At 61.7% G+C, this 23,462-nt stretch overlaps 2 protein-coding genes across 3 annotated transcripts; both read left to right on the top strand.

Annotated features, from left to right (window-relative positions):
- The first annotated feature begins 153 nt into the window (after positions 1-153).
- On the top strand, positions 154-2,419 carry LOC121352182 (mothers against decapentaplegic homolog 6-like). 2 transcript variants are annotated; one of them, XM_041464900.1, is made up of 4 exons: positions 154-260; positions 624-1,037; positions 1,171-1,254; positions 1,884-2,419. In XM_041464900.1, the coding sequence occupies exons 2-4, from the start codon at positions 644-646 to the stop codon at positions 2,417-2,419; spliced, it is 1,014 nt and encodes a 337-aa protein (XP_041320834.1). In that variant the 5' UTR covers positions 154-260; positions 624-643. The 2 variants fall into 2 exon arrangements, with proteins under 2 accessions (XP_041320834.1, XP_041320833.1); XM_041464899.1 differs by having other exon boundaries at positions 1,171-1,269.
- Positions 2,420-2,440: 21 nt separating this feature from the next.
- ZBTB7B (zinc finger and BTB domain containing 7B) lies at positions 2,441-17,307 on the top strand. Its single transcript, XM_041464898.1, is given in 4 exon segments — positions 2,441-3,567; positions 13,979-14,471; positions 14,474-14,990; positions 15,908-17,307. Coding segments are annotated over 4 exon segments (1,470 nt in total). The 5' UTR covers positions 2,441-3,528; the 3' UTR covers positions 16,329-17,307.
- The last annotated feature ends 6,155 nt before the right edge of the window (positions 17,308-23,462 follow it).

The raw sequence follows: 23,462 nt of genomic DNA, 5'->3' as shown, positions 1-23,462 counted from the left end.
AGCCCACGCATCTTGTGCCTGCCGTGTCCTGGTGTGGTAGCCCTGACGTGGTGGGCCTGGCGGTGGCTCAGCCCCAAGGCTGGCTGGGATGAGGGAAATCAATGAATTCCCCAAACGGGAAGGTCCGGGGGAGGGGAGAGTGTCCCAGCACAGGAAAAAGTCCAGGCAGTGACGCGTGACGGGCAGAGCAGTGCCGGCCGCCCTGAGAGCACAGCCCCATGCAGTGCCCTGAAGCCTCTCACCCACCTCCACCGCCCACCGTGAGTGAGACCCTCTTCTGCAGGGACCCCTTTCCCAGCCCCACAATAGGGGGGTGAGAGGGGAGCGGGTGGGTGCTGTGGGCAGGAGCATATGGACCCCTGCCCTCGCTGTCTGAGCACAGGCAGGTTCTCCAGCAGTGAGGGTTGTTTTTGGGCTCACGTCTGATGTGACCTTGGGGATGCCAGTACGCCTTGAAGCAGCACCGTGCCCTCATAGTGGGGATGACAGCAGCAAATCCAGGCAAAGCAGCCTTGCCAGGGATCTGGGTGGACAGAGGAAGATGCACAGGGTCCCCATTGGGATCCCCCTGGAGGCACAGCTCTCTGAGGGCACGGGGGGTGATGCCTGTCTCCATCCTGCAGGTGGTCCCCACGACCACCCCATGTTCCGTTCACGCCGTGCTGGGCTGGTGCGGAGGCTGTGGCGGCAGCGCTGTGCAGCAGCCAGCCCCGAGGATGGCCCCGGTGCCCTCAAACCAGCGGTGCATGCCCTCTTCAAGAAGCTGAAGGATGAGGAGCTGGAGCTGCTGGTGCAGGTGGTGGAGAGCCGGGGCGCCTGGGAGTCTGGCTGCGTTTTGGCACCACGGGGGGACCCACGAGGGGTCAAGCAGGGACTCCCCCCTCAAGTCCTGCTCTGTCGCCTCTTCCGCTGGCCTGACCTCCACCAGTCCCATGAGCTCAAGCACCTCTGCTACTGTGCTGGGGGCCAGGGGGCCTGCGGGGACTTGGCTGGGCTGTGCTGCAACCCCCATCATTTCAGCCGCCTGGCTGTAGCTGGTGAGTGCTAGCGGCAACACTGGGGGCTGCCTCACCCACCCAGGCTCTGACCCCTGCTCTCTGGGGCTGGCTCAGGGCTTCAGGGGGGCAGGATGCACTCCCAGCCTTTTATTTCCTTCTCTCTCCCCTGCAGAAACCCCGCCACCCCCTTACTTGAAGGCATCCCGTGGTCCGTCCTGGCCAGATGAGCCCCAGCTCATGGAGTTCAGCTACAACGGTGGGGACTGGTGCGGTAAGATGGGCCCACCACCCTCCACAACCCTCTGCCACACCCAGCAGGCAGGAGGGCACTGGGCAGGGCTGAACCCCTGAGTCAGAAGCAGAGACTGGAGGGGACAGAACATGAAAATCAGGGAATGGAGCCAAGAGTCACTCCCAGCAGGAGGAAAAGGCTCCGACAGGGGATGAGGGGTTCCTGCTGGGGGAGCAGTCTGGGCCCAGACGCCCCCCCCGCCACTGAAGCTCCTGTTATTTTTGGCAGCACCAGGCTCCCTGCTGGAGGAAGCGCTGCCTATGGGGACACACACAATGTGCCTTGACGCACACAGCCCCAGCTCCCGCCTGGCTGCTGGCCACCAAGGCCACCAGCTGCCACTGCCCCACCTTCCCCTGCACTCAGGACCAGCCCCCCGCACAGCCCTCCCCCACCCCTTCACCACGGTACTTGCGGACTGGGAACAGCTCCAGAGGCTCACACCCAGCGCGGGACTCTGTGCTGAGGCATCCCTGGTGCGGCCACGTCCATCCATCTGTCCTCATATGCCCTCTGTGCCCACTCCCCTTGGCCCGTCCAGCTGCTTGGCTCAGTCACGTCCGGGTGGTGACAGCTCTGCTCTCCCCTGCCAGACACCAGTCTCTCATGGAGCACCATCAAGGATGGCTGTTGGTGCAAACTGGCTTACTGGGAGTACCGGACGCGCGTGGGCCGCCTCTACGCCGTGCACGAGGCATCAGTGAATGTCTTCTGCGAGCTGCCCTGGGGCAGTGGCTTCTGCCTGGCCCAGCTGCCTGCCGCCTACCGCAGCTGTGCTGTCCGGCGGGCACGGGGCAAGATCGGCCGGGGGCTGCTGCTGAGCCAGGAGCCAGGCGGCGTCTGGGCGTACAACCGCAGCGAGCACCCCATCTTCGTCAGCTCGCCCACCCTGAGCCCCCCCGGTGCCTGCGGGCTCACTGTCCTCAAGGTGCTGCCTGGCTACTCGGCAAAGGTGTTCGATTATGAGTGGGCAGGGGACAGAGGGGGCTGGCAGCTACCTGGGGAGGGACCCTGTGACCCCCACAGCATCCGCATCAGCTTTGCCAAGGGCTGGGGACCCTGCTACTCTCGGCAGTTCATCACCTCCTGCCCCTGTTGGCTTGAGGTCCTGCTGAACCAGCCACGCTGATTGGGTTTTTTTTTTGGGGGGGGGGGGGGGGGGGGGGGTACCAGGGAGCTCCCCCAAAGCAGGTTCACAAACTGGGGGGCCCTTCTACTGTTCCTCAGCCTGTGTCTTCCAGGGCTGTGTCGCAGCAGGCTCATCCTGGCTCTGGGGACTCTGTGCCTCAGTGCTGACTGGATGCAGTGCCCCTCTTGCATGGTTCACCACCTTGCCAGCACCTGCTTCTCCCAGTCATGGGGCTCTCAGTGACACAGGGCACTATTTAATATTTTTTTAATATTATTTTAATGTTTAAATTTATAATAATTTATCTATTTTTATAAAAAAAGCAGAGCATGAGGCAGAAGTCCCCATTGTCAGGGCCAGGCCTGGGGGGTGGCAACAGGGCAGGTGAGGACAGGGGGAGCAGGAGAGAAGGGAGGTGAGAGGAGTGGGGAGGAGGGGGAGCTGTGGGCTTGGTGTCACTGCAGACAAGGGAAATGAGAGTGAACTGGTACGGCTGGGGGAGATGGGGCAGGTGAGCACAGCTGGAGTGTGGGACAGGTTAGAACATCTGGATAGGTGTGGGGCAGGTTAGAACATCTGGAAAGGTGCAGGGCAGGTGCAATGAGGGGGGAGCAGGTGAGCACCCCTGGGGTGGGGACCGGTTCAGGGTTACCCAAGCGAGGTCCCTGGCCCGGGGGGTCCTTCAACCGTTCTGGCAGCATGGGGGAGCCCCGAGCAAGTGCAGCCGAGGGGATCCCGGATTGCCCGAGTCGTGTCTGCTGTTTTTAACCTAAATAAACGGTGCCACCGGCACCAAGAGACCCCCGTGTCCCTACGCGTATCGGTGCCGCCCACGGGGCTCGGCTCCGGGAGCCAGCAGTGCCCTCTGCAGGCAGCTGCCGCGGACCGCGATGACCACCCGGTCCTTCCTGCCACGCCGCCGGCCCGGCTGAGCCCGCGGCCCCCGCCCGGCCCCGGTCTTGGCCCCGCCGAGAGAGGTGAGTGCGACCGCACCGTCGGCGTCGCCTCGGGAGAAGCAGGGAGAGAGAGACACCGGGAGCACAGCCGCAGGCAGTGGCAGAGCGCAGCGGCGATGGCGAACCGTAGCCCGAGGGGACGGGCGGGGAGCGATGGAGCCGGGGGTCGGTGGCAGCCGTGCGGAGGGTGAGGTAGTTCTGCGGGTTCCCCCCTCCGCCCCGCGGAAGCCCCGAGCCGGGCGGGCCGGTACCCTGGACGGGGATGCAGGTGCACGGTCAGACGGACGGAGCTGGGGGGAGCGAAGCGGGTGGCTGGGCGAGGCGCGGCGGCAGGTGCCCGGTACCGGGGCTTGGCGAAGGGGTGGGGGGTCCCGTTCTCGGCCCCGGAGCGGCCCCCCCGCCCACTGACATAACGTCTGCGCGGGGCCGTGTTTGCCTTGGCAGCCCCGGAGCGGCGGTGGCTCCTCACACTTTCCGCTAGCGCCGGGCAGTGGCCGCGCTCGGAGCCAGGCGCGGGGGGGCCGGGGTGAGCCGAGGTGAGCCCCGGGGCCGCCGCTGCCTCCCTGAGCCGGCAGCGGCCAAACAGGTTGCGCGGGGCCCGCGCCCAGGCACCTGCGGAGGAGCCACCCCGCTGGGGGCCGCCGCGCCCCGCTCCAGCGCCGCCGAGAACAGGGGGCTGCTCCCTGCGCCGCGCCCCCGCCTGCCCGGCACCCCGCGGTGCCACGTTCTCCGTGTCCAGCTCTCCATCGCCCCGTGCCCGGCACTCCAGTACCCCGGTGCCCGCTCTTCGGTGCCCGGTTCCCCGAGCCCAGCTCTCCACCCCCCGTACCTCACCCTACGCACGGTTTCCCGTGCCCGGCACTCGAAACTCTCCCTCGGTGCACACTTCTCGGTTCTTACCCCCCCGTGCCCGGTTCCCCGCCCCCCGTGTCCGCGGGGCGGAGCGGGCAGTGCCGTGCCGGCCCCGGCACTCGGCGGCCGCAGCGGGCGGGGCGCGCTCGGCGCCTGGCACCGCACTCGGCGCCGGTGGGGGCCGCAGCGGGGCCGTCCCATGCTCTCCTGCCCAGGCCGGGGGCCGACCCCCGCCCCGATCCCGTTAACCGCCTCTGACTCAGCCGCCCCCCACCCGCGCACCCTGGTCCCGGGGGGCCTGCAAGACCCCCGCCCTCCCGAGGGGGTGGGGCGGGGCTGATGGGCGGGGCAGCCCACCAATCGGACGCGTGACCGCCGGCGCGCTGCCCAATGAGGAGGCGGGGGCGGGCGCTTCCTGGAGCCCCGGCGGCGGCGGCGGCGGCGGCGGCGGCAGCAGCAGTGGCCGGGGGGCGGGCGGGGCGCGGCGGCGGCAGGTGAAGGCGGAGGCGGGGCCGTGGCTCCGGGACCGGTCTGTGGCTCGGGCGGGGTGCGCAGGTGAGCGGCAGTGGGTGGGAGCGGACGGACCTACCGGCGGGGTTGCGCGGAGGTACCGACCCACCGGCAGCGGGATCGGGACGGGGACCGGTGCGGCGACAGCTTTTGCCGCCCGGTTGCGGTGAGTCGCGCTGATTTGGGATGCTGCGGGCGGCGGGTGGGCACGGTTGGCACACGATCACTGCACGGCCCCTCTGTCCCCGCCCGCCGCCGGAGCCGGTGGACACGTCGCCCGTGGGGCGGGGGGTGTCACTCGTGGGCTGTTCCCGGTCCCTGCGCACGGGGCTGCGGGAAATCTGTGACATCGGCAGGTCCCCGCTGCGTGCCGGGGCGGCTGCCAAGGCTCCGCTGTGGTCCTGTTGCGGTGCTGCTCCATCCAGCCAGGGTCCCCCGCAGGTCTCCCACGGGTGACTGGGTTCTGCCACCCCCCCTTCCTAACCTGGTGAGCAGCTTGGCGGCATGCCTGGCGCACCGGGTAGGGACGGCACCGTTGCAGGAGGAAGGCAACTCAGAGAGCCCCTTCTGCACCGGTATTGGTAGAGTTGGAAGGTATCCCAGTGTCCCAGCACGCTGTGCCACGCTGGTGAGCCCCGGCCCTGGCACACTGGCAGCAGCAGTGGGTGCCTCGGCTCGGCTGTGCAGTGGTCCCCCGGGATCGGTGTCATGGTAGCACCTGCCAAGCACCGGTGGACTCTGCCCCGTGCGCCCAGCCCTGCCGTACCTGTCCTCGTCCCCCTGGCTGGCTGCCCCCGGCCGCTGTTTGCCCGGGGCGGGGTGCGGTATTTACCCTCCCGCCGGAGCAGATCCACGTCTTGGGCCACAGCCGCCCTCGATCCGTGGCTGCGTTCACTTGGCGAGGGGATTCAGTGCCAGTTTTGTCGTGGGGTGAGTCGCACTGTACCTCGGTTTCCCCCACCACAGCCTGGCAGGCGCGGGGGGCAGCCTGGGATCCCCGGCACTGCCCGGGCACGCGGCAGCTGCAGCCACTCAAGGCTTCGGTGGTGATGCTGCTGCTGGGAGGGAGGGAGGGACTGAGCTCGGGAACTTAAAAGTGGGTGCATGGAGAAGGGGAAACTCTGGCACAGCAGAGAGAGAGTGGGGCAGCAGGGCTAGGAGCGTCTGCCGGGGATGGGTGCGGAGGTGAGCGTAGGGAGGTGACAGCTGTGTGGGGGGGCATACCCGTGTCGGGTCCTGGGGACCCTCCGAGACCCCCTGCCTGGGCGCAGGCTGCCCCCAGCGCTGCGGCGCTGAGCCCGGGGCTGTGGCAGCGCGGCTCTGCCAGCTGCTGCCGTGCACCCTCAGTGCACACGTGGCACGAGCGCGACAGGCCTGAGCACACGGGGGCGGGGGGGGCACGGCGGGGCTGCGGGACCCGCGCGGCCCCCGCTGCACCCCAGCCCTCGAGGGGCGGCTGCTGCTCCGTGCGTGAAGCAGGAACTTCTCCTTCAGGGCAGGCAGCGGATGATGAAACCAAGGAGAAATCTCTCCTGGCAGCGTGTGGGCTGCTGGCGGGAGCCCCCGGGAGCCTGCGCTCCCCCTGCGCCACCACCGCTGCCTTCCCATGGTAACTCCACGGCGGGAGCAGGCAGGGTGCCGGTGGGAGCGGCCGCCCCGTCTGGAGGATTGGCGCCCGCCTGGCTCCCCGTGGCAGCACTGGCGTCCCTGACATGCCCCGAGAGCTGCATGTCCACACCCCAGCAAGCCCCAGGGCGGTCAGAGGACCTGGTGAGGGGCTGGGCTGAGACCCGTCTAACTCGCTTCGTGCCAGGAAGATGGCGCTTGGGTAGCCATGCAGGCAGGGGAGGTGGTGATGCCGGGGCTCCGGGGCTGTGGCCAGTGACCTTCAGTGCACCCGGGCATGCTGCGTGCCCAGCGCTGGGGAGGTCGGTTGACATGCAGGATGGTGCAGTGGGAGCCATGGTGCCTGGGTGACTTGTGTCCCCAGAGCTTCTGGCATGACTTGGTGGAGCCCTGGGCAGGCAGGGGGACCAGCCCGGGTGAGGGAAAATGAAAGCAGGTGATGCGGAAGGAGAAGTAGGTCAGGCGAGCTCTGGCCTCTCCCGGCAGCCTTGGTTGTACTCTGTCATGTCCCCAGGCCCCGTGGGCATCAGCTGGCGTGGGAGTGGGTAAGGGGGTCCTGCTGCCAGGCACTGAGTCTGGGGCAGGGTGGGTGCCAGGCACTGCCTACACTGAACACCAGGGTGGAGAATGTGGCTGTGCTGGCTGGCATTCATTGGTACAGTGACACCCCAGCAGTTTTGCTTTGATTCCCCTCCCCTGGGCAAGCATCAAGGCACAGGGCTTGGAGCCATAGCAAGGGTGGACAGGAGGATTATCAGCCCCACTGCAGGGCCAAGGAAGAGAAGGGAAGAGGCCCTTCTGCCCTGCCTGGGTGGCACAAGGCAGCTGGTGTGGTGCAGTCATCACGGTGGGCTCTGGGGACAGCCCATGCCCCACAGAGGGGCTCCACAGAGGCTGCCCATGCCTGCTGCATGTGGAGCCATGGGGCATTGCCCTCCCCTTGCTGCAGGGCTGGCTGGGGTCTCCTCAGTGGCGCTCTGTGGGTTGGAGTGGCTGCGGCGGGCATGGCCTCGCTGTCAGTGCTGTGTGGGCTCGGGGGGGCTGGGGGGGATTAGAATCGCCTGCCCCCCTTCCCTCCCCGGGATCAGCCGTGGGCAGCGGGGAGCTGGCAGCAGGCAGCTGCCGTGGGGGCGGAAGCCGGGCTATTTTGGAGGGTGTGGAGGGGGGGCTGTGGGCTGGCACTGTCCTTGCCAGGTGACCCCACCAGGACCAGCACCACCCTGGTGCGAGGATGGAGCACTGGGGGCCAGCCTGTGCCACTGGTGATGCTCAGTCCCCGAGGTGCTGTGAGGACATGAACCCTGCATATTGAGTAGGAGGTGCCACCAGCTGGGGGGGCCCTTGGGGCTGTGCAGCACAGTGGGACCCAGGGGGTCTGGCTGCCCTCCAAGGGGTTCCCGTGACTGTGCTGCAGGGCCAGCAACTCCAGAGCCAGCTCACCCTGGGGCCAGCGAGCAGGCCCAGCTGTAGGTGAGCGGCCTGTCCCAGGCTGGTGGCTGGCAGAGCCTTGCCTTCCTTCCTTCCTTCCTTCCTTCCTTCCTTCCTTCCTTCCTTCCTTCCTTCCTTCCTTCCTTCCTTCCTTCCTTTCCTTCCTTTCCGCCTGTGCCTCATCCATCTCCTTGGCACATTGGGATGGCCAGAGGTGACACACAGAGGCCACATGCCCTTGGCCACATCTGTCCTGGGCAAGCATGTGGCCATGGCATGCCATGCTCTGGCAGGTCAGGGTGCTGCTCTGTGTCAGGACGTGATGCAGGAGATGGGGTTGCCCATCCTGCCATTGGAAGAGGAGCTGGGATGAGGCCATGTCCCCTCACTGGTGACACTGGTCAGGGTGCCACTGACCAAGGCAAGGGTGGAGCTTGGAGATGGATGGATGGATGGATGGATGGATGGATGGAGGTTAGCCCATCTTCCCCAAAGGCCAGCACCTCCCCACCTGGCCCCCCAGGTAGGCAGCCCGATGCCCCCCCAGCCAGGGCGAGCAGCAGTTTGTGGCCAGCGCCTGGGTGGTTGCAACACCCCCAGGGTGGGGGGGCCACGGTGACTCACCCCATCCTGGCCACCAGTAGGAACCCTGACTCAGGGCTGCGTGCCCATGCCGTGCCATGCCCCTCCCTGCCCGCCTCGCCCACCTTATCTCCCGCCCTTAGCACCTGGCACACCTGGGCCAGGGGGGACTGGCGCCATTCCCCTCCTTTATGGGGAACAAAGGGCAGGGGAAGGGTTGGCAGCAGGTGCCACAGCCCTCCTCCTTTCCTCCTGTCCTTTCTGCCTCCCTCCCTCGCTCCCTCCCTCCTTCCCTCTCTCCCTCTCACGAATGCTGTCCAGGGCTGTGCCCTGTTTTGTGCCCCCCACTGGAGCAGCCTGGAGCATTGTGGCAGTGCGGTGGGCAGTGCTGCCCACAACCCTGTGCAGGCTGTGTGCTGCCTGCACTCTGGGCACTGAGTGACCCGTGGTACCACGGCTGGCTCCTGTCCAGCACAGGGTCCAGAGTGATGGGAGAGGTGGGATACCATGGAGGGCACACTAGCAATGCCCCTCTGCCCATCTCCACTGCCTGCCCAGGGCCTCTTGCACAACCCAGCTCCTTCCGTCAGCATTGCTGGGGCTGGGCCCGAGCCCTTTGCTGTCTGGCTGCTGTGGGGCTCTTCCCCTTTCTGCCTGGCCTGCTGCAGATGGCCCCAGCACTGGAGCCTGCCGGGCCATGCCAGGGTGCCGCAGTGCAGGTGCCCCTGACCGGTCTGGCGTGGGTTGCCTGGGCGGGTGCTGGTGCTGGTGGTGGGGTGTGGGGCGCGCTCTCCGGGCTGCTAATTGCTGTTTAGCTGGGGACACAGAGGGTGTAATTATGGGGGGATTGCGTGAATGTGCAGCCTGGCCGGGGAGCCCACGAGTGCCCCTGCCCAGGGAGTGGAGGGGGTCAGGCAGCATAGTCCAGCTGGGCCATCACTGCTTCCCACATTCCCCATGGGATCTCAGGAACCTGCTCCAAGGGGAGAGCAGGACAGGAATCCATGGGACCGGGGGGTGGCTCCAGGGCTGGCCGGGCAGGCTGCAGCATGCTGCACCAAGCCCTGCCCTGCTCCCGCCGAGCACAGGCGCCCTCGCAGCCCGGCTGGGCTGGCCATGGCCAGTGGCGAGCACCCAGCGCCCTGCCTTGGGGCACACGGCAAGGTGAGGGCCTGTGTGATGCCGCGGCACGGGGGGGCAGGGGCACACGGCTTGGGGACGATGTTAGTGGCGGGGAAGGCATACTTACGGTACGGGTGCCTGTCCTGGCAGTGCTGGGAATTTTCTCCCGTGGGAGTGGGCCAGGGGATGCCCCGTGCCCGGTTCCGGGCTGGCGCCCCACGACGCAGTACCGGCCGCAAAGAGTTAATGCCGTGTGTGTTCTGGGAAGCGGGGCTGGGAGGTGCGTGACCCGGGGTGTGGGCGTCGACTCCTTTTGAGGTGGGATCCTGAGCTCAAGTGCAGCGGGGAGCGGGGCCAAGTTCACACAGCACCCTGCCTTCCCCTCCCTGCCACTCGCGGGCCGCCAGCCGGGCCGCGCCGCAGCGCTGAGCCACGCCAGGACACGGGGCAGGTGAGCCGCACACCCACCCTGCCATCACTGCTGCTGTGGTGGAGGGAGTTGCCAGGGTGGTGGGGACCCAGTGTGGCACTGGACACTGGGAGATGTGGGCCAGCTGCTTCAGCACCAGCAGGCTGTGGGACGTTGGTGCTGCCTGAGCCCTACACCGTGCTTACTGCCGATGGGGTGGGGTGGGATGGGATGGGATGGGACGAGTGGCGAGATCTGGGTCACTTTGGTTTGGCAGAGCAGGGCCCGCACCCTACAGTGGCAATGCCAGGCGGCTGGATGTGGCAGTGGGGTAGGTTTTGGCAGCAGGAGGGGGCCAGGATGCCAGCACAATGCCAGCAGGCTGGGTGGGCAGCATGGGGACTTTGCTTCTTGTCCCTGCCACAGATGCCAGGAGTGGCTCTGGCAACATCACTGGTCATGCTCCACCGTAGCAGGGATGCCCTGTGTCCAGCCTCCGTGGCAGCTGTCGTGCCGGGCTGGCACTGGCCCCAGGTGCAGTGCTGCCTGGCACTGAGGCAGCCCTGGGCCACGGCGCTCAACCCCCTTCTCAGTGCTAATGGCTGATGTCCCATGCTCTGTGTGTGAGCAGGCCAGTGTCAGGGGGCCTGAGCAGTGCCATGGGGCTCACGCTCAGTGCTGTGGGGTGGGGGACTGTTTATCCTCTTTCATCTCCAAACCATTTCCTTTTGTCTCTACTTGTTCTTTTCTTCTTTCAAAGAGCAGTGCTGCTCTCCCCACTTCCTCCAGCAATGAGACCCCCAGCATGTGCTTGCTACAGGGTCGCCAGCTGAGCCAGACCCTGGCCACCACCTTCCCTGCTGGGCAGACAGAGGGGCTGCACAGCCCCTGCCCTCCCACACCACCCTCCACACTGTGGCCATCGGCACCTGGGCCACTGCTGTTCCCAGTTGGCTTCAGGCAGTGGCAGGGTGGGGGGCTTGCACAGCCTGGACTCCTGGGTCCACGTCCTAGATCCCAAAGGGTGAGGGGCCCCACGGGGTGAGGGGCCAGGGCGACTGCACTGCGCTCCCCTTCCGGGGTGACTCATTCTCCCCAGTGGGGCTGTGAAGTCCCTCGACAGCATTTGTGACTCTTGTGACCGAAAGCAGGGGCACTTGGCAGCAGCCCAGGGTGGGGACCGTGCTCCCCGGGACCTCTGCTCTCCTTCCCCATGGGGAAGAGGTTGGGAGATCCCCCCTAGACACCCTTTTCCACCTCACACCTCCCAGTATCCCCAAGCCGGGCCCAGTGCTCAGCGCAGGCTGGCATTGTGCCCTCACCCAGGGTGCCATGCCTGCTTGGTGGCATGGGACACGGCCTGTCCCCATGTGGGAGGGGTGCTGCAGGGGCTCCACCCCGCTGCCCGTGGCCCTGCCTGGGTGGCTGGACCCCTGGGACGGAGGGAGCTGGTGGGTAGGTGGAGCCTGGCCATGGTTGTCCCAGGCAGCCTGGGCTGGCAGAGGCATGTCAGGGTGACCTGGGCAGACATTGTTCCTGCTGCCACCCGCCCTGCATGGGAGCCAGCTCAGCACGGGGAGCAACTCCCCCTTTCCTTTCCTCAGTCCCCTGCTTCAGCCGAAATGTGCCCAGCCACAGCATTGAGGTAACCAAGAAAGCTCTGGCGTGGCGAGGCCATGGGCATCACCACTGCGTCCTCCCAGCCATCATCTCCAGCAGCAGCCAGGGAATGCTGGGGGCCGGGGGCGGCTCCGGTCCCCTCACACCTCATCCTCTGCCATTTCCTTATCACTGCGGTGATCTCCTCGACGGCAGCACCCGCTCAGCATGTGACTTCGCTCCAGTGAGGAGGATGTGCGGGGGGTGGGGGTGTCAGCCGTAAGGGGCGGTTTGGTGCGATGGAAAATCCCCCTCCTGTCACCGCCGCCTCGCCCCCACCCTGCCCCAGCCCTGCAGCTATGTCTGGTGGCACTGAGTCCTGTGGCTGCTCACAGGGGTCCCAACTCCCTTACCATACCTCTGCCGGTAATTTCTGTGACATTGGCAGCACTGAGGCTGTGTCCATCTGCACTGGGACATGATGGGGCTGGTGCCCGTGCCCGTCCCTCAGAGCACCCTGCTGGGATATGATGGGGTCTCAGCTGCTACCCTGTGCCCAGACACCCCCATGGGCACGTGCCAGTGGGTGCCATCAGTCTTGTGAGTGCCCTGTGCCCAGATGTCTTGTGGGGCTGGAGGTGCTGTGGGGACCAGGGCAGAAGGGAGGCTGTCCTGGTGCCAACGCTGGAGGAGGCAGTGTTGGAGGACACAGTGCCACCTTATCCTGGGACAGTCCTGGGGGTCCGTGGGGCACTGGCAGGTGCCCCATCCCTGTCATCCCTCTCCAGCTGCCCAAGCTGTGGCAGGGGGTACTTGCCCCCCTGCTTAATCCTGCCCCAGCAGCTAATCCTGCCTAATCCCACTGGGGGCTGTCACTGCCTGTTGGCTCCCAGGGCCCTGATGGTTTAATCACCCCTAATCCGATCACCCCCACCTCGGCAGGCAGAGGGGACCTCAACCGGTGGTGGGATGGGCTCCTGCCAGGGAGGGGGGCTTGGCCGTGGGTGCTGGCGCCAGCATCCCAGGCGGTCGGCACTGCCTGGCTCCCAGTTTCAGGGGCGGCTGCTGCCTGCCCTGCCGGTCGGGCCTGCTCGGCAGCGGCTGGGGCGGCTCCACAGCCGGTTGCTCCGGGGCCGTTCCCAGCTGCCTGCCGAGGCAGCCCCAGCTGGCAGCCGCCCAAGCGCAGGGAGCGGCCGGCTTGGGGATGGGCCCCTGTGCCGGGGGCCGTCGCCCGCGCCGCCCCTCCATGGGCAAGAGGGGGCACGTCCCCCACGCCCGCCTGCCGACGGCACAGTGTGGTTTGGCACGGCCTGGTGGGTTTGGGGTGGATGGGCCTGGCATGGCTCAGCGTTGCCTGGCACGGCTTGGCGATGGCCAGTGCCACATGCCGCTGTCCACCATGGCTCGGCTTGGCGTGGCACAGCTCTGGCAGCATCGAGAGCCACAACCCAGAGGAGGTACCCGCCTCTGCCTCCCACAGGCTGCAGTTGCTCGACTCCCATTCCACTGTCACCCAGCAGTGCCAGTGTCACCCAGCAGTCTGGCTGGCTGCAAGGGCCATAGCCGGGCATGGTGTCACAGGGCAGGCTGCAGCCCCGGAGCTGCCACTGCTGCCTGCAGCCTGCCTACAGGTTGTGAGGGTCATGGGCTCCCCCTTCCCACCTGTGCTGGCTCCACAGGAACACGTGGGTCCCTGGTGGTGCACCATGGGGACCACAGTGGGAGTGTGAGCAGCGCTGGGTTTAGGGCTGAGGCCAAGCTCTGCCAGCTGCAGCGTGGGAAAGGCCTGACTGGCGCAGGCTGGGCTTGGCTGGGCGAGGAGTGGCCCCGGGCTGGGGCACAGGGGGAGGGAGGGGGCCCAGTCCCGACCAGGAGCGGGGGCAGGAACCGGTGGCACAGGTGCTGATCCTAATCTGCCGTGGCAGGAAGTGTGGCCCCTGTTCCCAGCCCAGCTGGGCTCCACGGGGCGGCCCCCGGCCCTCAGGGTGCTCTTCCCAGCATTCGCCCGCCCACCTGTGCCTGCTGCCAGTGAGGCCCATGTTCCCAGGACGAGGTTGCTGGGAGCCAGTGGCTGCGCCTGGCCGTGGCGGTGGGCTGGGGGGATTGTGGGTGGGCTGGCGCAGGAAGTGCTGCACCTCGCTGCTGTTCAAAGGCACCACGCTGAGATTTCTCCCTTTGCTGTGGCGGCGCGGGCGGCTGGGTGCTGGTGGTAGTGGAGGAAGCGTGGAGGCCTGTGGTGGGGGGCCTGCGCCCGCCAGCCTTCACATAGCGTGGAGGGAGCTGAGCACAGAGCTGGGCCCCAAGCCTGCCCCAGTTTAGTGTCCCACTGAAACCCCAGTGCCACCCAGCACGTACAGGGAGCCTTCCTTGTGCCCTGGCTTCATGACAGTGATGCTCCAGCTGCAGTGTTTCTTCCAAGTGCTCTCTCCCAGCTTGTTCCTCTGTCAGTCAAGCAGCATCCTATCCTTCCTGCAGGTGAGGACGATGGCCAGCCCAGAGGACGACCTCATCGGCATCCCCTTCCCTGAGCACAGCAGCGAGCTGCTGAGCTGCCTGAACGAGCAACGGCAGCTGGGGCTGCTCTGCGACGTCACCATCAAGACGCAGGGGCTGGAGTACCGCACCCACCGTGCCGTCCTGGCTGCCTCCAGCCGCTATTTCAAGAAGCTCTTTGCAGGGCCGGGGCCGGGGCAGGAGGTCTGTGAGCTGGACTTTGTGGGGCCAGAGGCACTGGGTGCGCTGCTGGAGTTTGCCTACACAGCCACGCTGACCATCAGCAGCGCCAACATGGGCGAGGTGCTTCGTGCTGCCCGGCTGCTGGAGATCCCCTGTGTCATCGCTGCCTGCGTGGAGATCCTGCAGGGCAGCGGGCTGGAGGCACCCGGCCCCGATGACGGCGACTGCGAACGTGCCCGCCGCTACCTGGAGGCTTTCTCCACCCTCCCCGAGGGTGAGGTGCCTGCCCCGCCACCCCCCCGCCCCCCCGCCCCACCGCCCGCCGCAGCAAGAAGACCCGCAAGTTCCTGCAAGCCCGTGGTGCCCAGCTCAACAACCACGCCGAGGAGCCGCCCGCTGAGGCTGAGGGCTCCGGCAGCCCCCCGCCGCCCTCCCAGCTGCCCTCGCCGCCTCTGCCCGAGGGGCTGTCCCTGCCCTACGACAGCTTTGAGCTGCCTGAGGAGGAGGAGCTGCCCCCACACCCCTTTCCCTTCCCCTACCAGCCCCCCTTGTCCCCTGAGGAGGCAGCTTCTGACGATGACGCCATCGACCCCGACCTGATGGCGTATCTGAGCTCGCTGCACCACGAGTCGCTGGCGCCTGGGCTGGATAGCCCCGACAAGCTGGTGCGCAAGCGCCGCTCACAGATGCCCCAGGAGTGCCCCGTCTGCCACAAGGTCATCCATGGCGCCGGCAAGCTGCCTCGCCACATGCGCACACACACGGGCGAGAAGCCCTTTGCCTGCCAGGTCTGCGGAGTCCGATTCACACGGTGAGTGCTGCTGGACGGGCTCTCCCCGCCTGACGTGTACCAAATGACATCCCCTGTGGCACCCCCACTATGCCAGTCCTACCAGGGCCTGGCCACAGGCCTAGCGTGTTTCATGGGGTTTTCTGCACCCCCTGAGTGCTGCCAGAGCAAACTGGGCTACCTGATGGCACACAGCACCCCTCTGCCAGTCCTGCCAGTGTGGTGCACATTCAGAGGGTCTTCTGCACCTCATGAGTGCTCTGGACCAACACAGGGTAGCCAATGGCATCCTCTGTGGCACCCCTTGCAAGTTCTGTTGTGGTGCAGTGGGGTTATGGGGCCTTCTGCACCTCATGAGTGCTGCTGGACTGACCTAAGGTACCCAGTGGCATCCCTGGTGGTGTCCCTCTGCCATAGCTGCTGGTGAAGTCAGGTCAGTGGGGTGTTCTGCACCCTGAGTGCTGCCAGATCACCCAAGGCCTGATACCTGATGGCACTCATAGCACCACATCTGTCATGGTTGTGGTGCAGGTCCAGGGGAGTTTTCTGCACTATGTTAGCTCTGCCAGAGCAGCCTGGGGTAGCCAGCAGCATCCCCCCTGCCAGCAGCCAGCTGCATCTCAGCCATACAGCCGTACGATGGCCCCTGCCCTGCCAGGCACCCAGAGCCCTGTGCCCTGCAGAGCATCCCTGCTCCCGGGTTTCCAGCACCATTGCCTATCTATCTCCTGGGTTTCCAGCACCATTGCCTATCTCCCGGGTTTCCAGCACCATTGCCTATCTCTGGCTGCGGGTCTTTGTACAAATCACAAATGGGACGGGACCGCTAGGAACGTGTCTTGAGCTGTTTTATTTTCCAGCATCAGTCTCATTACATGATTATGACAACGAGAAGATGCTACTCAATGCCAATGTCTCCCTGTGTGTCCCACCTCCAGGAACGACAAACTGAAGATCCATATGCGCAAGCACACAGGTGAGCGGCCCTACTCCTGCCAGCACTGCAGCGCCCGCTTCCTGCACAGCTACGACCTGAAGAACCACATGCACCTGCACACAGGCGCCCGGCCCTACGAGTGCTACCTCTGCCACAAGGCCTTCGCCAAGGACGACCACCTCCAGAGGCACCTGAAGGGCCAGAACTGCCTGGAGGTGCGGACCCGCCGCCGCCGCCGCGATGAGCCGCCGCCGCCGCCCGCGGGGCCCCCGGGCCTCGACCTCTCCAACGGGCGGCTGGAGGGGCTGCGCCTCTCCATTGCCCGCTACTGGGCTCCAGGGCAGCCCGAGGAGGAGGAAGAGGAGCCGGAGGGTGAGGAAGGGCCACAGCCAGATGGCACTGTGCCGGTGGAGATGGCATAGGGCCGATGCAGCGGCAGGTGTCGTGCCGTTCCATGCCGAGCTGTGCCGTGCCCACTGGGGTTTCTGTTCCTGTTTTTCCCGTCACGGTTCATTCCTAGTTATGCAAAGGGGGAAACTCCCCTCGGCCGATTTGCACAAGGGGGTGGGGGGCCCCTACCACCCCCCACCGTGCCCGGGCCCACCTGGTCATGCCCAGGCGGGTGGTGGGGGGATTGGGACTTGGATGTCCCCCCACCAAACCCCTCGTGGATGCCAGGACCGGGCAGGGGCACCCATGGACCAAGGCCCCCCCCAGGTGGGGAGAGCCCCCCCATCCTCTCCAGTGGGGGGGGGCACTGCCCTACGCTGTGCATAGCTTGTCCCCACCTCCCCACTCCAAGCAGCCCCCCCCCGGCGAGCTCCCCTCGCCCCTGCACTCCCGGCTGCTTTCTCTTGGTTGCACTATTCGGGTGAGCCCACCCGGGTGTGGGGCAGCCCCGGCCCCCCCCGGACCCTTTCCCCTTCCTAAATCCCCCGGCCCTGTGGGACCCCCCCCTTCCCTGGGGTGGCCGGGCCCCCACGGTCACCCCTCTGTCCTTTGCACATGCCCCCCGCAGGGCGCAGCCTCCCCGGGGGTGGAGGGGACCGGCACTATTTGTCTACAAATAAGAGTTTTATCTATATTTAAAAAGATGATGTAATATATTCCCCCCCACAGCCCCTCCGCTGCCAACCACCAGCGCTGCCCGGCCTCTGCCATGGGGTGCCGGGAGGGGTGATGGGGCCGGGGGGGCTCTGCTCCCGTCATGGCTTTAAAGTGCCTTATGGTGAACTTGAACCTTTTCGGCTACTTGAACCTCTCTGGTGTCAGGAACCAAACAAACCATGGGCGGGCGGCCCCCGCCCCGCCGGGCCGCCTCTGCCTGTCTGTATGTCTGTTTGTTTTTTTGTTTTTTTTTTTTAAACGAAGGCTGCTTGGTAATAAACGGAGAAGCAGGGACTTCCCCCGTGTCCAGCTGTCTGTCCATTCTGCATCCCCGCCCTGGAGCAGCTCGGGACTGGGGGCACTGTGGGGCTGGGGACCGGGACGTTGAGAGTCTGGGACACTGCAGGGATGGGGAGCAGGCACCGTGTGTGGGCTGGGGACACTGAGGGGTGGGGATACTACAGGGAGGGGAATAGGAACACCATAAAGGCTGGGAAAAGGGATGTGTAGGGGCTGGAGGCACAGTGGGCATGGAGATGGTGACACCCAGGTGCTATAGATGGGGACTGGTGGGCATTGAGAGGCTGGGGTCACAGCAGGGATGCAGCCAGGGCAGCAAGGAGCTGGGGTATCACAAGGTCAGGACCATCACGGGATGGTGGATGCCAGCTGAGAGTACCAGGACTCAGGTGCCTTGAGGACCAGGTGATTTATTCACCAGCCCTTCCCCACCCAGTGGCTCTCAGCTTCTGCTGCACTGGTGGGGCTCCAGGCACATCCCAGCACCTGGACCCGTGGTTTTGCTGTCCCATGGCACTGTCCAGCTGTCACTGGGCCCTTGCCCTCGCTTTCACTGTTCTTGGCCTGCTGCTGGTAGCTGAAGTCTTGCTGGGAGAGAGGAGTGCAGCGTTGGCATCCAGCATCCCCAGAGCTGGGGCGGACAGGGGGCATTGCCACCCCACAGCCAGCCCTCGCCTGCAGAGCAGTCTGTTCTTGTAGACCCCCACCACTGCCCACATCGCTCTCCTCACTCTTTTTCACCTCCTCCAGCTGGGCTCACAGCTGGGCAGCCGTTCTGGAGGGGAGCCCCCGGCCCTTGATCATGTCCTTGATCAGGTCCCTGATGCGCTGCAGCAGCCGCCGCCCTCGCTCCTGGCCCCGCAGCGCCCGCGCAGCGCCCGGCCGCAACCCCGCTGTCTCCTCCTCGTCACTCGAGTCCCTGCGGGGGCACAGAGGGCAGGGCTGAGCTGCAGCCCCCCTGCACACCCACTGCAGCCCCCCAGCGCCCCTCTGCTCACAGCTCCTCATCCCCAGTGTCGGGGTAGCTCAGGGGGGCCATGCAGACGGAGCAGGTGTTGTTCAGGGTTCTGTAGCACTCGCTGCAATACAGCCCTGTGGAAAATGGGGCTGTCAGGGGGGAATGGGGAATTTTCTGGGGAGGGGGTCCCCAAACTGTGGGGAGAGCTACCTTGGCAGCTGGGTGTGATGCAGGTGCTGAAACCCGGCTGCTCCACAGCCCAAGAAGCTGGTGGGGGCAGGAGACTTGTGGGCACAGGGTGATGCTCTGTGGGTCAATACCATCCTGGGGGGCCTTGACACAGACCCTCAGAGATACCACTGATCTCTTCCATCCCACCAGGGCTAACTTACCTGTATTCCCAAACTTGCTGCCATCAACATACAGTTTTTGCCTGGTTCCTGCAAAGGTTCATCCCTTAAATCTTGGCATCTTGACTGCTCCACGGTGTGCAGCCAGTCACATGGAAAAGGTCCTTGCTTTTCAGTAAGGAGCAAAATGACTTCATTTGAAGTTGATGTCACACACATGACTACTTCTCTCCCTGGTCCATTAGCACAGCTTGGTATTTTGCCAGTCAGCTTAGAGAGATCCAGTGATGTCCCTCTGGATTCCAAAGATCCAGCAATAGCACATGGGACTAGCACAGTCAGAGATCATCCCAAAGTGAATTTCTGGGCCTCCTGCATTGTTAGAGTGGTGGCTGCTATGGCCCATAAGCATGCTGACCATCCAGTTGCTTGGAGAAGGATGCCACTGGCTTTTGCCAACTTCCAAGAAGCTGTGTCATCCCCATGGAGGCTACTTGTTGCCTTTTGTGCACACATCATGAAAAGAGTTTAGTTGTATCTGGAAGGCCTGAAGCTGGTGCTTCCATGGGCATCCCTTATGGTGTTAAAACCAGTTCAACATTGTCAGGGCCATTCCAGGAATTCTTCAGGGCCTTTGACTGCCAAATGAAAGGGGTTGGCTATTAGTCCAAAATTTTGAACCTGTGTGGGGCAAAATTCTGCCACTAACAAAACTCCTGTTAGTTATCTTTTAGTCCTAGGAGCTGCAATTTGGAATATCATTACTTTTTTCCTTCTCCCAGAGCTCACTGTCCTTTTTATACCTTAAAGCTAAGATATTAGTCTTACCTTTTTTTCTGGAAATCCCAGCAAGTCCCAAAAAGTTCTACAGGCTTATGGTCACTTTCAAGCAGGTTTGTTCCTCGTCAGCTCCAATTAGGATGTCATCTACGCACTGTAAAAGAACACTGCTACCTTTTTTCCATTTCTCTACTTCTTTTGCCAAAACCACCAAATAAAGTGGGCTTATCTTTGAATCCTTGAGGGAACACTGTCCAACTGCATCTTTCTTCCAGCCACAGGATTCTTTCAATTCAAAAATTGGCTTTGCTCATCTATTGGGATGCTTTCTATTGAGAGAAAGTATCGTTTAAGGCCAAAACAGTAAAATAAGAGTTTGTTTCCAGCACTGAGGTTAACAAGCCATAAGGATTTGGTACACTTGGGTGTATATCTGTGCATGTTTGATTGATTACTCTTAAACTTGTACTAATCTGCACTCTTGAGAGCAAGGCTTCTTTGAAACCTGGAGGAAGGCATCTAAAACTCAGGTTGGCATTGTCTGAGTATGCCAAATTGTAAGAATGTGTATGTCCATGGTTCCAGACCTTTCTGTGCTTCTGTCTATACAGGATATTTATTCATTCTTAAGGGTTTAACTTTTGGTTCTGAGCTTTTTCTCTTAACTGGAGACACATTCTCTGTTTTACCTCATTTTCCTGTGGCCCATGCGGATCACTGCATTTCAAATGGCATCCAGAACATTTTCTCCAATGCCCTCTGATGGTTTACACATTAACAGGCAGACCTGAGCTTTCCAGACTGTCTCAAGTGGAATGTGAAGCTGCAAGGTATTCTCAGAAAAGATTTAAGATTTGGTGCATTTAAATTACAAAACGTATCTCATCCCAGCAAGGGAAGGGGTCATTGATGGCATATGTAGAAACGGATTAGTTGTTTTAGTGTCACCAGCTGTACATGCCATGGGTGGTAGGAGTGGCTACAAAGCTCATTTTCCTGCAGCCCCAACAATCTGTACTGCAACTTTCCTCAGCAGGCCCTTGCAGCCAGTTACTTCTGAAGATGTGGCTCCATTCCCCAGCTTTACTGGAACCAGAGTATCAACTGGGCATCCCCTTGCCTCACTGCCAAAATCCTCCATCATCATAATATTTACCTCTTATAATGAGGCCTTCTGTCAACAAATAGCACATTCAGGCAAAGACCTCTGAATCTCCAGCCCATTCCTCTTCTTCCTCCTTCTCTAACACCATTCTTTTTTTCTTCCTCAGTAAAAAAGTTTGGTCCTTAAGTAGTTACACTGCTTCCATGCCACTGATTGATCAAGGCCCACTGCCCAGTGTTTCCTTGTGACTGACATGGAGGTTGATCCACTGATCAGTTACACTGATAAATCTACACCTTTTGTAGAAGCAATATGGAAAAGGAACAACAGTGCACTTACCAATCCAATAATTCCATCCATCCATCTATCCATCCATCCATCCATCCTTGCTTGAATATCCCCGGAGCATTTCCCTTTGGATTTGCTCACTGCCACGATGCTGAAGCAGCTTTGGAGTCCCTGATCACCTGCCTGGTGCCCGCTGGAGTCCTGTCTGCTCTGCTTCTCCAGGGGCAGCAGGATGATCCAGGCAAGACCTCATGGCCACCCCATCTGGGTCCCCACAAGGTCCCCAAGCGGGTTCCTTCCCACAGTGTGCCAGGAGCTGATCCACACCCAGAGTTGGGTGTTTGTTTTCTTTGTGCCTGTGTGGAGATGGGTGCAGGGCCGTGAATCCTCAGGTGCCAGTGCTTTGATGCACTTCAAAGAGCAACAGATCCACATTTCCCATAAACACCATGATCCAAAGCTGTGGATAAGGTATGGATCAGCTGTAGCCATGGGCTGCAACTTCCTTTGTCTCTTCTTAGAGCTCCAGAGCACGATATTTACTCTGTGTGCCCTCTGGAAGGGTACCAAAGCCTTCTTGCAAGTCAGTGGGGAGGTGGAGATGGCTGCTAGCTGCTTCTTGGAGATTTGGACCATGGAGTTACAGCCTTGCAGAGCAATGTGAGCGTTGGAAAGGGAAGCCAGGACTTTACAAGATGCAAAGGCAATCACACAACATCTGATTATACTCCAGCACAGTGGTGCTATGAGCAGCAATGCAGTGTAGAACAGCAATATGTGGTGGCACACATTGCTCACAAGCAAAGGCACTGATATGGGAAAAATAAGATTTTGATTTCCCAATCGTATTCACAGGATCCTGAGGAACGGGATGGAAATATCTTGAGTGAGTCCTCAGACTCCAAGGCTCAGCTTTAGCCAGATTCAGCAGGAAGGGAGGGGGTAGAAGCACAACCCCTCATACAAATGGAGGGGCAGAGGGATCTGCTAGATGGAGCAGTGCACTTATACTCCAAAATGTAATTTTTGGAGATCTGTCAGCAGAAGAGAGGAGAAGACAAACTGATAAGGATTTTGTGAGCTTGGAATAGCGGGGCTGTGTCGGTCCACTTATTAATTGGTGCAAAAATCTATTAAGTCCTATAGGCAGTAAGGACCAGCTATATCGGGGATGTGCTCAGGGACAGAGTGAGGTCAGGGGTCCTGTTTGGCAGGACATTGCCACCCCCATGCTGTATCAAGGGCTGTGTGCAGCAGCTTTAACAGCACTTCAGACATTGATGAATTAGTGCCATCCCTCAGAAGCTGATGTTCCAGGCAGAAGGTTTTAGTTTCCTGCAGCAGATGGGGACGGCTCATGCTCTAATTACAGGATCTAGTCTGGATGGGGCAGCAGTAACTAAAAGTATCAAAATACAGCTTTTGAGAGGGGTGCCTGTTTCACTGAAGACCTTGATTACACCAGCCACCACAGTGCTACCAGTAATATAGGTGTCCTAGCAAGCACCTTAGGGGAAATTTGGGCTCTAATTTCAGAACCAGCTGTGCGGGTGGTGAATGAAAATCATCTGGCAAAACTGAAGACTTACCTCATGTGTGACGAGGAAACAAATGTGGAATGATCTTGTGCAAGTGTCCCATGATCAGAAATAAATAGGAACTTAACAGCAAAAATGTTTCATCATTGACAGAAGTCAATGCCTATGCACAAAAATTCTTCTCTTTCAACCCCCCTGTCACCTCACACCAAGACACTATGGTAAATGCTCTAACAGCAGAAATGGACCAGGAAGAATGTTGTTTAGCAATGGACAAAGAAACAAGAAGAAGCCTCTGATGCCTGCAAAAACGTTTTGATTGAGCAAGCCGAATTACACACTCTTAGGCAAGGAAATCCTTTTGAGTTGAAAGGAACAATTCTAGGTGATAAAGTCTTACAGGGATTGTGGCACACAACTGGACTGAAAAGTCAGAAAAAATCTCTAGGATTTTGGTCCAAGATATTACTAGGCTCTGCTATACATTATAACTCAAGGGGAAAATTAATTAAAGCTGTAATTTGGGCATTGCAAGAAACAGAAAGAATTACAGGCCGAAATATTGTGACTGTACCTGCAGTATAAAACATGGTGAGGACTGAAATTCTTTCAGATGGTGTCTCTTCCAAAATGTTAGAACAAGTGGAATTGTTTACACCAATGGATTCTGTGCTGGGACTGCAACCTATTAATCTAGAAATGACCATTTACATAACAACCCCTGACAATGCAGTATGGTTCTGCACTCTGCATTCTCCCCTTCTACATCCTCTGTTATCACAAGTTCCTGCATTCTCAAGTTATTACAGAAATATTCCTGTATTATTCTCAAGTTCCTGTATTTTAGGTATCTTTGACGATTTCCTGTGCTTATTTAGGGGGGATAGAACTGGAACTCTGTTATTGGTGTCACAAACCAAATATGAAGTTGGAGCTCAGTCTGTTAAAACAGAATTCACAGCCCTTCAATCTCTGTGGGCAATTATCCCACATGCAGTTCCCGAGCCTGGAGCAGTATTAGCTGGAGAAAATGAGACAAAACTGTGTCTTACTGGACAGAGATGACACTCCTGCTGTCCTCCCTTATCACAAGCTGGCTCCTTGTGCTTTGCAGGCCACACAGCAAACAA

This window comes from Pyrgilauda ruficollis, unplaced genomic scaffold (genome assembly GCF_017590135.1).
Source record: "Pyrgilauda ruficollis isolate IOZ18807 unplaced genomic scaffold, ASM1759013v1 scaffold185, whole genome shotgun sequence".
Classification (NCBI taxonomy): Eukaryota; Metazoa; Chordata; class Aves; order Passeriformes; family Passeridae; genus Pyrgilauda; species Pyrgilauda ruficollis.
Note: the sequence above shows the minus strand (reverse complement) of the source record. Positions and strands in the feature narration are given on the sequence as shown.

Bases quoted from the DNA above. Each gene is read 5' to 3' on its own strand.
- LOC121352182 (XM_041464899.1), top strand. From the start codon at position 644: ATGTTCCGTTCACGCCGTGCTGGGCTGGTGCGGAGGCTGTGGCGGCAG. The intron at 1,038-1,170 runs GTGAGTGCTAGC...TCTCCCCTGCAG, and splicing joins CAGCCGCCTGGCTGTAGCTG to AAACCCCGCCACCCCCTTAC. The intron at 1,270-1,883 runs GTAAGATGGGCC...CTCCCCTGCCAG, and splicing joins CAACGGTGGGGACTGGTGCG to ACACCAGTCTCTCATGGAGC.